Source organism: Neomonachus schauinslandi, chromosome 3 (genome assembly GCF_002201575.2).
Source record: "Neomonachus schauinslandi chromosome 3, ASM220157v2, whole genome shotgun sequence".
Classification (NCBI taxonomy): domain Eukaryota; kingdom Metazoa; phylum Chordata; class Mammalia; order Carnivora; family Phocidae; genus Neomonachus; species Neomonachus schauinslandi.
In genome coordinates, this window is record NC_058405.1 from 178,023,573 (window position 1) to 178,036,359 (window position 12,787).

General features: G+C 40.6%; 1 protein-coding gene across 1 annotated transcript in view; it reads left to right on the plus strand.

Annotated features, from left to right (window-relative positions):
* ACSL3 (acyl-CoA synthetase long chain family member 3) overlaps positions 1-12,787 on the plus strand; it is a 71,878-nt gene that overhangs the window by 43,266 nt on the left and 15,825 nt on the right. The window contains 5 exon segments of the mRNA XM_021702693.1: positions 991-1,312; positions 1,314-1,406; positions 8,485-8,662; positions 9,842-9,951; positions 10,826-10,964. Of these exon segments, the coding sequence (XP_021558368.1) occupies positions 1,028-1,312; positions 1,314-1,406; positions 8,485-8,662; positions 9,842-9,951; positions 10,826-10,964 (805 nt within the window). The 5' untranslated portion in view covers positions 991-1,027.

The window sequence follows — 12,787 nt, forward strand, 5'->3', positions numbered from 1 at the left end:
CTCCCCTCCCCGCCCCCCCAATATTATTTATGTACTACCACCACACAAAGGCCGTTTCCTCTGCCTGGCGTGCTCAGTTTCCCCCAGATAGGCACATGGCCCACTCTCCCTCTTCCTTGTAAGTCTCTGCTCAGATATGTCTGGCCAGAGAGACTCCTGTGGACCATTCTTGTACTAGAGCGTCTCTCCGGCCTCGCCCTTTCACTTTGTGTTTCCCTTTCCTGGGTTCATTTTTCCTCAGAGGATTTGCCATCACCTGGCATGCATATGTACATTTGTTCATCACCTTCTCCCAGTGAATGTGTAGGCTCCCTGAGAGAAGGAACAGAGACTGTTGTTCACTGTTGTAGTTCCTGTACTTAGAACAGGATCTAACACATAGGAGATGGTCAATAATTCTAATGAATGCAAAGTAGAAATGGCCAGAGTTTACTGCCTTCTTGCTTCACAACCTAACCTGCCAAACTGAAAAATACCACTATAGGAAGGGAATTCTATGTTGTTTACCAACAACCAGTTCCTTGTTGCTGCCTAGAGTGAGAGAATGGAGTCCACTGGGAAAGAATGCAGTGATTATTGAACAGGCTGCCGGCCACGAGGGAGGAGAATGGTGTATCTGCAAAGCACTTGCCATCCCTGAGGGATGAACAGGAAATTGGTATATTTTTGGCCTTGATTCTGATGTCGGTCTTCTGGCTTGCTCTCTCCTCACCACCGGCAAGTGTTTGTGGGCACTTGGGGTTAGGTTGGAAAAGCCACCTGTTCACAGAATGGTGTAGAAACTTCTCTGTGGTGATTTCCATTGCTAATAGTTATAAGAGATGCACTCGACCATATCGGAGTGGACTGGACATCGCTGGAGGCCAGTACCAGCTGCTGCTTGATTGGGGAAAAAAAAAATCCTCATTTGCCTATCTAATATGAAGATTTTTTCTTTACAGTTATTTTAAAATGACTTTGAACTAATATCTTTTTTTTTTCCCCTTCTAGATTCTGGAAATCCGTTAATTCCACTTTTTGAGCACTTATGAATAACCACATATCTTCAAAAACATCTACCATGAAGCTAAAACAGACCATCAATCCCATTCTTTTGTATTTCATACATTTTCTAATATCACTTTATACTGTTTTAACGTACATTCCATATTATTTTTTGTTTGAGACAAGACAAGAAAAAGCAAACAAAATTAAAGCAAAGCCTGTAGATTCAAAACCCGAGTCTGCATACAGATCTATTAACAGTTTGGATGGTTTGGCTTCAGTATTATACCCTGCATGTGATACACTAGATAAAGTTTTTATGTATGCAAAAAAACAAATTTAAGGACAAAAGACTGTTGGGAACACGTGAAATTTTAAATGAGGAAGATGAAGTACAGCCAAATGGAAAAATTTTTAAAAAGGTAAGGTGATCTTTAATTGCCGTTGTCTTTGTTCTGAGTTAAATGTTCTCTCAGAAATGGCAGCAGGGGACAAGGACAGCCTGCTGCCGCTGGATGTGGCTGGTGTGGCAGGAGAAGCAGGATGGGCAAGGGACCATGCTGTGATCTCCTGTACTCTCCTGCAAGGATTTGTTCTGAATTGTCACAGACCGGCCAGAATGCCCCCTGAGCCCGAGTGTCTGCCACGGCTTGGAATAAAATGTCTAGCGCAGTTTTGGGTCTGAAACTGTATTCCCTGGTGGTCCCACAAGCACCTGTGTGTGCTTGAGATGGTTCTGGGTTTTGAGATGGGAGGCCTCCTGTTTCTGATTTTATCATAGGTTGGGTGCTTAATGTCTTGGTATTTTGGTAGTGGCAGTTGCATAGTTTTTAAGAATTTCTTTTCACCATTATATATCAGCTGCCATTGTTGATTTGAAATAGGGGATAAGACATCCTTAGAGGCGGTATAAAATAGTGGTTAAGAACCTGGATTCCAGATCCAGACTACAGGTTTAGATCTCAGCTTTGCTACCTACTAGCTAGCTGTGTGACTTTGGAAAAGTAATTTAACAAATTTGCCTCCATTTCTTTATCTGTAATATGAAGATAATGATTACTGCTGATATTTACATCAGCATTTCTTATGAGCCAGGCTGTTTAAGTTCTTTACATGTACCAATTTACTTAAGACTTAAAAAGCGCTATGAATTCGTGTTATCGTTGTTATTTTGCAGATAACGGCCCAGAGGCACCAGATAGGTTAACTTAGGCAAGGACGTTCCAGCTAGAAGTAGTAAAGCCAGGACTAGACCCTAGGTTGTCTTGCTCCGTACACAAACACACACATTCTTCCCCCCCCCCCCCCCCCCACGTAGAACAGCTGTGGTGCCTAGTGTAAATGCTTTAGTTTTTATAGTATTGTTGTCTTGGGAATTGGGTGGGCAAAATTATATGAGTGACTACAAAGACATGGGGGTAGTGCAACGCTTTGAAGGATAGTGAGTATAGAAATGGCACGAAATGCTGTTTTTGAACTTGGATTCATGACTCTCTTAGAAGCCGTTTTCTAAGCTCCAGTAGGTAAAAATTGAAGATAAAATTTTTTAGAGGCAGTAAGATGATCAGTAATCATCTTTGATAATTTGGTCAGGTTATAGTTTTTTTTTTTTTTTATTCTTATGTTAATCCCCATACATTACATCATTAGTTTTAGATTGGTCAGGTTATAGTTTATTACGTGTGTAGGCAAAGTTGTTTTTCTCTTTCCTTTTTCCAACTACATCCTGACTACAGCCACCTTTTTCCTTTTAGTCACGAAGGAACTCTCAGGTCTCAGAGGAATGTTCAAATAATCACACCATGGAATGAAATACTCAGAGCTTCTCCTGTGACTGCAGGACCAGGGGGGTGTTATTTAACTTAATGGCCCATTAATTTTGGCACTCATACACACAAATTCCAGAGTCATTTTCTTTCAAACGTAAAGGAGATGGCAAGCAAGTTAACGCCAGTAACTCCTAGAAATTAAAAACACATTGTTCTAATTGTAGATGACAAAATCTGTAAGTGTCCAACCCCTTTATATAGAGTGATGTTGTATCTTGGTCTGCCTGAAACTGTCCTTGTTTATCTCACTTTGCCTGTCACATTAACAGTGCCTCCTTACAGTCTCAAAAGTGGCTTGGGGAAATCATACGGTCCTTCGACTTTTAAGGCATATTCTCTATTTCTTTTGCTGACTTAGTTTTGCCTCACTTAAGTGAATTTTTTCTGTTAACTTAAGGTCTATCTGGAGAGTTAATAGCACATTTATTGAAATTGAAGTCATGTAGTTAAGCATGTTTGTTTACTCTTCTCTAACCTATAGATTATAACTTGCAAAACATTATATCGTAATGGTGTCTAAAAAAAAAAAATAATGGTGTCTGAGTTTTTGTTATAGTTAGTTGCTACTTTTTAGAGTATACCATCCTTGATTTCGTCTTTGAGAGATCTGGTAGTTATAAAAGATACCAAAACACTACAGTTTTTGAGGGCTAAAGTTTTCCACTCGTATGCCTCCTCTTAAAAACATTCATTTTTGTTTCTTGGTCTAATGCTATTTGAATTCAAAGATTGGGTTCCCTTGTTTTTAATCTCAGCATATATAACAGAAGTCCTCTGTTAGCAGGAGGTTTTTCTCCAGAATTGCATGTTACAGGCTTTTTATGGGACTGGCACTATTTCTCAGTCCTCATTCAGTACTTAGAGCAACAGAGTAGCTTCCAAGTATGTAAAAAGGAGATCAGTATGGTAAATATGAAATTCCTTCTTAATTCAGTTTATCAGTGTAATTAGGACAAAATCCTAGAGCTTTCACAGTTGTTCCTTAAATGTGGCCAGATAACACAATGTACACAAGGAAAGGGTTTTTCCCTGTTGTGTGTTTGCATATGTGGCCTTTTCCTTCCTGTCTTGCCCATGGTGGCTTTGTTGTAGTCATTGTTTATTCAACAAGGAAATATGTGAACTCAAATAGGAAAGTTAGAAGGTGAAAAAACTCCTTAGCCTTTTCTGTCTACAGGATCTCACTCAGTCTTTCTACTGTTGACATTTGCCTTCAAATTGGCATTTGTGATTCGTCAGACTTTTGGGGGAAGTCTTTATAGAATAGGTTATATTCTGATACAGAAAATATTCTTCCTATTTGAAATTAGGCTTATTGGGAAAGTAAAATTTTTAGGTTTCCTGTATAGTAAATGAAGCACGTGTTTTCTGTCAGCCTTACTCAAGAAGAGCGTGACTTGAGTTTCTGTTGGTCTGTGTTGCAGTGGTAGTGGTGGTTTGCACACTGGACGGTGGGTACCTCAGCTGGGTGTTATAAACAACTAGGCTTCAACCCCCCCTTGGTTTCTTGTTTACACCCACTGTATTGCGGCAGAAGCAGCATCTGCCCTGATACGAGAGTAAAAAGGGGACATTGCACAACTCGTGCTTAGGTAAGAGTGGAGTTGCCTGGACTGGTGTGGCTTCCGCTGGGTGCTTACCAACTGGTGTGCACACGTGTTTCCCATGAATGTATCGTCATTAGTGGTTTCCATATTTGAAAATAACCTTGAATTGAAAAAGCCAACTAGTGGTATAGCAGTATCTACAAGTTTCCTTCCTTCCTGTTTTGGGGGCTAAGCTTAGGGATTAACCCCAGAAGGTATCTGATAATGGTTGAATCAAAGATACCCAGACCTTCGGGCCACCTTCCTCACCTGCCCAGTAACACCCCGTCTCCTTTCTGTGGTGCGGTTGGAGCCTTGTGATTTAGTGCTTCGATTCCAGAATGAGTCTGCCCGGATTCATATTCTAGTCCTGTCACTTACTTACGCTGTGTGATTTTTGAGCACGTTCTGCTGACTCTCTCGATGCCTCAGTATTCTCATTTGTACAGTAGGGGTACTAAGAGTAACTCTGTCTAGAGTTACGAGAGAGTCTCATAAGCTACTGCTGCAGTGTGCTTATTAGCACAGAGTGAACTTGGCAAAGCTTAGCCGCCCTCCTCCTCAAGATCACCACCAGCCATCCAGACCTGTTGAAGATTTTCACTCCTTGGCTCCCTCACAGTACATTCTAATAATCTTCATTCGCAGAGAGAAAGGTTCTGTGAAGCCGGGTGTACTTTGTTGAAGAAGGCAGGGAAGTGTGTAATTGGAAATATTTCTCTTCTGAGTGGCTAAAGGAAAAGAAAAGTCCTGGACTTGCACTGGTTAACTTCAGCTACCTGAAAACTTGATTTTTACTCAGTTGTCTCTTTCTTCAGGGTCCTGAATGGTGGAGTATTTGTGTGCTTTTATTTTACAGAATGTTCTGTATGTTATCTCCGTTTTATTTTTATAGCTTATCTTCTGAGATAAGAGGCCCTCATCATTAGCATCATCAAAGCATCTAATTTCATCTGTTCCTGAACAAAGTAAATGATTAAGTTCCTCTGTTCTGAGCAGTGGTGGTCTGAGTGATAACGTTGATGTTTACCCATGTGTTTGTCACACCTGTTCCAGGTGTTTGTCACACCTGTTCCAGAATAACAATACAGCCAATTAAATGTGAGACATGAAAGCGACCATAGGGCCAGTCTTAACTCTCCCGCTACCTCTGCAAATGAGGAAGCTGCTTCCTCATTTGGATGAAATGACAGTCGTCATTTCCGTAGCCACACTAGTCATTCCCTTGCGTGACTCAGAGTCGGGAAAATTGAACATACTTGTGTCTCATGGGTCATGGGTGAGAATATTTAAGAGGTGGTAGGCAAAGGATGTGTGCACTGGAATGGAGACAGAAGAAAAGTAGCTCTAGAGGTTAAATGATTAGGCGGATGTGGATTTTTTTTTTTTTTTTCCCAAACAGTCTTAAAAAAAATGAGGCTCCAGGAGCAGAAAGGGGTCAGAAGACTCAAGGTCCAAAGTGAATGGGAATTGTGCTAATTACACTGTTCATTCCACATGTATAGCTAATAATTGCTGAGTGCCCACTATATGCCAGGTGCTAGGGAGACAGTCATGAACAGGACACACAGGTTACTTGTCTCATGGGTCTTACATTTGTATGGGAGGAAGAGAGACCATAATAAGTAAACAGATTAATAACTACTACAAAGACATAAAGCTGATTGGAGATCAGGGATAGCCTCTCTTGATAGATTATGGCTAAGTGGAGGCCTGAACAAGAGAGGAGCCAACTTTGCAAAGATCTGGGTAATGAACCTTCTGTGCAGTGGGATAGGGTGTGTGCCCACTGGCTCTAAAACTGGAATGAGCCCAGTTGGGTGAGGCACTTGGGGTACAAAGTTGAAGAAGGTATTCAAATGCTGAGAGTGAGTAACTCTCTAAATCTTGTGCCCTTGGCACCTGTCTTGCTTCATCCTAGTTCCTGCCCTGGTGCAACCTGTTTGAAGGACAGAAAGGACAAAGTTGTATTTACAGGAAGTAATGAGTTAGGGGAGGTGAGTCTGGAGAAGAAGGTTGGATAGGAGCACAGAGACACTGGCATGGCTAGGTCCCTTAGGGCTTTGTAGGCCAGCGTAAGGTTTTTGAACTTGGATGTGCAAGTAGAGGTGGCTGGAGATAGAAATTTGGGAAGTGCTTCGAAGTAAAGTCCTTGTAAGTTTGGCTATTGTTAGGGACACTTCAACCGTTGTAATACCATGAGGGGAACTGCGAAGAATATGAGTACAGATGTATGTAGATTATTAAACTTGATGCTAAGAAGATAAGGGCATTTCCATTGAATTTCTAATTTCTCAGTTATGTATGATACAGTATTATCACCTTATCACCTGGACAGGGATAAGGGATGGAGGGAGGGAGGGGGTGGAGGATATTTGAGTAGAGAGAAGTAGCCATTTCAGAGGGTGAGAAAATGAATAGACCCAGGGAGTCCTTATAGGATTGCTGGGTGTTGAGATCTGTGATCCTGGATAGAGAATGAGTTTGGGTATTCTTCAGCAGTATGGACAGGGAATAAGTAAATGAGTTTAATTTCAGGTTTAAGCTAACCATGGGGACAGAGTTAGAATTGGGAATTTTTTCCAGCAAAAGTCAAAATTATGGGGTAGATAGGGGCCTTGAAATGTAATCTTTATGGGAAAGATCACTACTAGGAGATTCAGTGGTTTAAAGAATTAAGTGAAATTCAGTTTAGTTACACTTGAATTAAGCTCATGATTTGATTTCTTTTGCCACATGGTGGCCGTATCACATGGGTTTAAAGATCTGGATTATGTAGATAATTAATACCTTTCGGAATATATACATTCTCTGAAACTTAACAAAGCTCATCATTTAGATTCTAGAATCTAAGAGGTAGCTCATGCTAATCTTTGGAGTGTAAAATTCTTAATTGTAATCCAGTTCGTGCACGTTTTGGCCAAGTTCTCATCTGTCTTCTCACCCCCACAGAGCTCCTTTTGAAGTCATTGGAGCTCCCCGTGCTGAGCATTTCATGGGGGTGCAGAGCAAGGTGAGAGTTTGGGACCAGTGAAGTTAAATAAATATTTTAAATCCAGTTGCCTTAACCATCAAAGTAAGACTTTATTCCCTAAGTCCATTATGGAATAGGACACTAGAGGGCAGTATTTATCCTCCCCCCCCCCCCCTCCCCATTTCTATCTTCACCCAGTCTCTTATTTCAAGAGCTCCCAGAAATGTTGGATGCATTTTTGGAAATGAATGTGGTTAGTTTTAAGGTGTATGAGACATGTGAGTGAAACAGCCACGTTTGGAAAATATGTATGTATTTGGAGTGCGAGGAGCTTTTTATCCAGTCTGTATGTAATTGGGGATTTATGGTCTAATCTAAGTTGGAGAAAGTTCCTAAAGAAAAATAAGTTAGCCAGTTTAAAAACATGATTATTACCAATGAAGACTTAATGTAACCTGTACTTATGGTAAGCACAAATGAAATGTTGAAAGCCCAGTGGTGCCAGTGGTTATTTAAGGCTTCAACGGAAAGGCTTTGATGAATAATAAAACTAGTCCTGGTTGCGTAAATAGACTTGTTTAGAGTTCAGTATGGGAGGGGGCAATTCAAATTAAACAGCCATAAATATGTCTGTTACCTTGGATCTAGCCAGTTTCTGTTTGTAAATCATATTACCATTTGGTAGTGAAATCTGGGAATTCATAAGTAGAGGGAAAGTTAATTTTTGGTATCATTAGTACTTGATACTAGGCTAAATTTTAAGCTAACATCTAAATTGTTTAAGTAAATGATGTATAAATGAATTACCAGTATATGAGCTTTTGGCAAAAAAGCTGACCTTTAAGATCCTGTCAAACCCTGAAGATTTTTAAAAAACTCCCCATTACAATTGAAGATGTAGCATAAGATTTGTCATAGAAGTGATCGCAAAATAGCTAATTTTCAAAATAGATTTTTTTCACTTGAAATTCACTTTCTGGCTTTTTGTTAGGAAAAAATACATATGTGCAAACATAACTGGTTTGTCATAAAATTTGGAATCTTGGCTTCTTTCTGGAAAATAATATTTTGGTTATATTAAAAGGTATTTGTATGTTTTTTATTTTATCAGGTTATTCTTGGAAACTATAATTGGCTCTCCTATGAAGATGTCTTCGTTAGAGCTTTTAATTTTGGAAATGGTTTACAGATGTTGGGTCAGAAACCAAAGACCAATATCGCCATCTTCTGTGAAACCAGAGCCGAATGGATGATTGCTGCGCAGGCGTGCTTTATGTATAATTTTCAGCGTATGTGGGCCTTCTGATCTTCTGTGTGGGAGATAGGATGCTGTTTATTATAAATATTTCACTCTTTAAAATTCTGAAGTTAATTGCTACCTTGCATCTAATCAGGGGACCGCTCTGTTACAACTTCGAGTTAGAGGTCTGCTTTGGAACAAATTGTGTAGTCAGTGTAGTAAGGGGACTGGAACCTGTTAATAGGGGCCTTGGGGCCTCGCGGACTCTGCTGCTGGTTCTCTCAGGAATCTTCTTGTGAAGTTAGTGTCACTTCGTCCCCACTTCTGTTGGTAGCAGCAGTTGACATCTAAAACTGCACTACTCGGAGCCACGAGCCGGGTGAAAGGACAGGGAATATTTATATTGTTATTTAAGTGGCAATCTGGATGCCCCAGACTGTGAGGTAGTTCTGGAAGCTTAGTTCATAGATCTTGGTGCCAAAATGGGATATTAAGTATGGACATTCTCTTACCTTTCAGATGGAGAAGAGATACTTTTACCAGATATCTTGCTGTAAATGCTCCACTGGTTTTTAAAACTGTCATATCTTTTTGTTTTCATGGGTGTGGGCTTATAGTTTGCTTCTTTTGGGAAGCTTCGAAATAATTATCTCTTAAAGTCACTTTAAGTTTGACTTCTTTGAGTTAGGCAGCAAGCAAATAAAAGTCCACAAGATGATGATTATTAAGTTTCAACATGGCTAAGAATGTTTTTCTTGAGTTTTCTACTAGAAAAAGCAGTACTGCCACCTATTCATGTTGTTTTCTTAACATATATGACACCTTCAACCTGATACTCAGCGCATTATCTTACTGGTACATACTCTTTTTCATATTTTAGTACCAAGTATTTAACAACTAAGGCTTTGATATTTTAGGAGTCAGAAATAATTCCTTCCATTGTGGCATCCCAGAGTAATATCTGAAGGTGAAATAAAACTTAAAAATTTCGTTTTAAAATATTAGAAATCTTTGGGGAAATTAGGAACGGGTGAGTGAGTGGGCATAATGTTTATTAGTATATTAAAATAATTTAGATAATCATAGAACAGTTACATAATAAACTATGGATCTGACGATTTAGGGTTCTTTATACCATTAGGATTCATGACCACTTTCAGAGACTTTAGTTACATTTAGTACTTCCTTGAAATGTGGAATATTTGACTTGCCCTTCTTTTCTCTGTAGTTGTTACGTTGTATGCTACTCTAGGAGGTCCAGCTATTGTTCATGGATTGAATGAAACAGAGGTGACCAACATCATTACTAGTAAAGAACTCTTGCAAACAAAGTTGAAGGTGAGGACTGTGGTTATTTTTATAACTGTCCAGAACTTCCAGAACTATCAGTGTCATGAGCTCTAATATTGATACTTTTACGATCTTTAAAATCCTGAATATCTTTGTAACTTTTAGGAATATCATACGTTCTTCCTTTCCTTTAGAAAAGAAAAAGTAGATTTCATACATATTTGTGTAATAAGTAGTGCAGAGAGTTACAGATCATTAACATGGTATGCCCGTGTCTAAGGTAAAGGGATTACCTTTTTTCTTTATTGTGTTCATTTGTTTTCTAGTCTATTTTCAGTAAATTTATAAATTATAAGGGTTTCTGAAATAGTAATTCCTTTATATTATTTCTGAAGCATTGAGTCATTATGAGTTTCTAGAATTTTTTAAAGGGAAAAAAGAGACTTTATGATAAACTGTTGGAGAAAGGTTTTGAAAGTCCCTAGACGACTCCCAGTGAAAACAGTAATGTCTGCTGGGTTTTTTTATACCCACATTTATAAGTGAGTTCCCTCCCCCTCCCCCCATATCTTTATGAGCCTCTTAAAAACATATAGGACTTGTGGCTATTCTGTAGTTCAGGCAGCCTGTGTTTATATGCCTATTTTGTGAGGAGGTGACATTGCTGATTAGGATTTTACCAAAGAATGGGCACACACAGTAAATCTAGTGCTATAAAATAGCAATTTAAATTTCAGGCCGTATTTCTCCATCTGAAAGGAGTAGTATTCATACCAGTGCCCACCCCCTCACCGTTTTTTTTGGAGGCAAGAAATTAATAATTCATGGGTTTTGGTAAACTGCTTTTCTTGTGTCCGGGACTGTTTGCTAAGCTGTTTTGAAACAGCGACAAAGAACCTAATGAATGCTTGTGTTTTTCCAGGATATAGTATCGTTAGTCCCGCGCCTGCGGCACATCATCACTGTGGACGGTAAGCCACCAACGTGGTCCGAGTTCCCCAAGGGCGTCATCGTGCACACGATGGCTGCAGTGCAGGCTCTGGGAGCCAAGGCCAGCAGAGGTACGGCGCACCTTCCCAGTTCCTTAGGGTCGTTCTGCAGTGACCGTGTTCTCCGCAGTGGTTCCAGACCCTGAAGTGAGATCAGGGACAAATCATGTTCTAGACCATCACTTTGGGAAGTAAGGTCACTCTATACTTTTCCTCTACTCTTTTAAAGTAGGGTTTAAGGGAGAATACACACATTAATTTATTGTTCTAAATAAAAGGAGTAGTTATTCAAATACCTTTTACATTATACAGGTTTCCTGTTTCTGTTTTGTGATAGTTTTCAGTGGCTTAAAGTTAGTTTTCTAAATAATGCCATTAAACTAGTCCTGTGTGGATTATCTATAAGTACAAACAGATAGCTGGAGTGGCTAAAGCTAGATCCCCTCTTTCACTCCCTGCCCCAACTCTGTTTTTTCCTGAGGAAACATCTTTTTATCCCCCACCTGAACACTTCGGCATGGTGATGCCAAAAACTCCCTACTCTCAAATAAGTGTCAGGAAATGTTGGAAAGTATACGGGTGTTGATGAATATCCCGAAAGCTGCTAGGGTGCTGGGACTGTATTTCCTTTGTAGTTGGAAACTCAGTGATTAACTAGATGTAAGCACTCAGCTCAGGAATGGGAATGGGGTTCTGCTGACATTAATGTTAGGCATACGGAATTTTAAGTGCTAGTGCGACATTCAGATGTGGATATTTAGTGGGGAGTGGCGTATACTCTGGAGTTAAGTTTGGAGTTAGAAGCTAGAAGTTTGATGTTATGTATAGCTGTGGAAGGAGGTGAGGTCACCCATGGAAAGCGGTGCTTCCAAAGAAGCAATCCACTCTGAGGGTGGGTCAGAGGCAGGAGGAAGGCATGCAGTGTGTGCTTCACGGAGGCCGCGTGAAAGGGGCCTCTCCCGGAGGCAGGGGTCGGCAGCAAGAGCAGGTGCCCTGCAGGAGTCGATGCCCCAGGCATTGCAGGAGGCCCACCTCAGAGCAGTTCCTAGGAGTTGGTGGAGAATGGTGCCCTGGGATGGAGGAGTGAACGGAAGGCTAGGAAGTAGGGACTGGAATGAAGACCGTTGTCATGGAATATATCTCCTCATGTAGGAAAGGAAGGGTTCACTAAGCAACATGTTTAAAATTGTTTCCCCCACATTTAAGAAGTCCACACTTAGGGGAGGGCCAGGATTAATTCAGGGGGTGCCATCCGTGACCCACTTCTCTTTGCTTTCCTGCCGTGTCCCCTCCAGGATGTGGGCTGTGGCCCTTAGGTTTGTGCAACTGGAGGACACTGTCTTTGAATCCAGGGTTCAGACTGTAGCCAGGTCACTTCACCACTGTGAGGCAGAGAACAGTTTTTAGCAAGTGTCTAGGTACCCTAGCCCAACCACCCTATTTCACAGTGGAATTTCTGGAATAGCCTTTTGTCTCCCTACTGCCTTGCTTCCCTAAGTTAGGCAGCCACGTAGCAGCCAAAGTGACCCTCATCACTGGTGATAACAAGCCCCTGTTCAAATTTCTACTCCAGGTGCAATCCAAAGTCCTTAGCATGGCCTCCAAGGCCTTGCATGATACGGTCCTGGCTGCTGTGTCAGGGCCTTTGCTCCCGCTTATTTTCTACTTGAGACAATCTTCTCTCAGTTCCAGGGTTTCAGTGGCTCCCTTCTGCACTGTATCCAGGTCTTTACTAAAATACCAACGTGCCAGAAAAGCATTTCTTGACTTTTCCATTTAAATACCTTCTACTATCATCTCACCTTGTCTTTATTTTTCTTCATAGCTCGTATTACATTATAGATTCATGGCTTGTTGATCTCAGTAGAACATGTGTCCTGTATGTGCGGGGACGT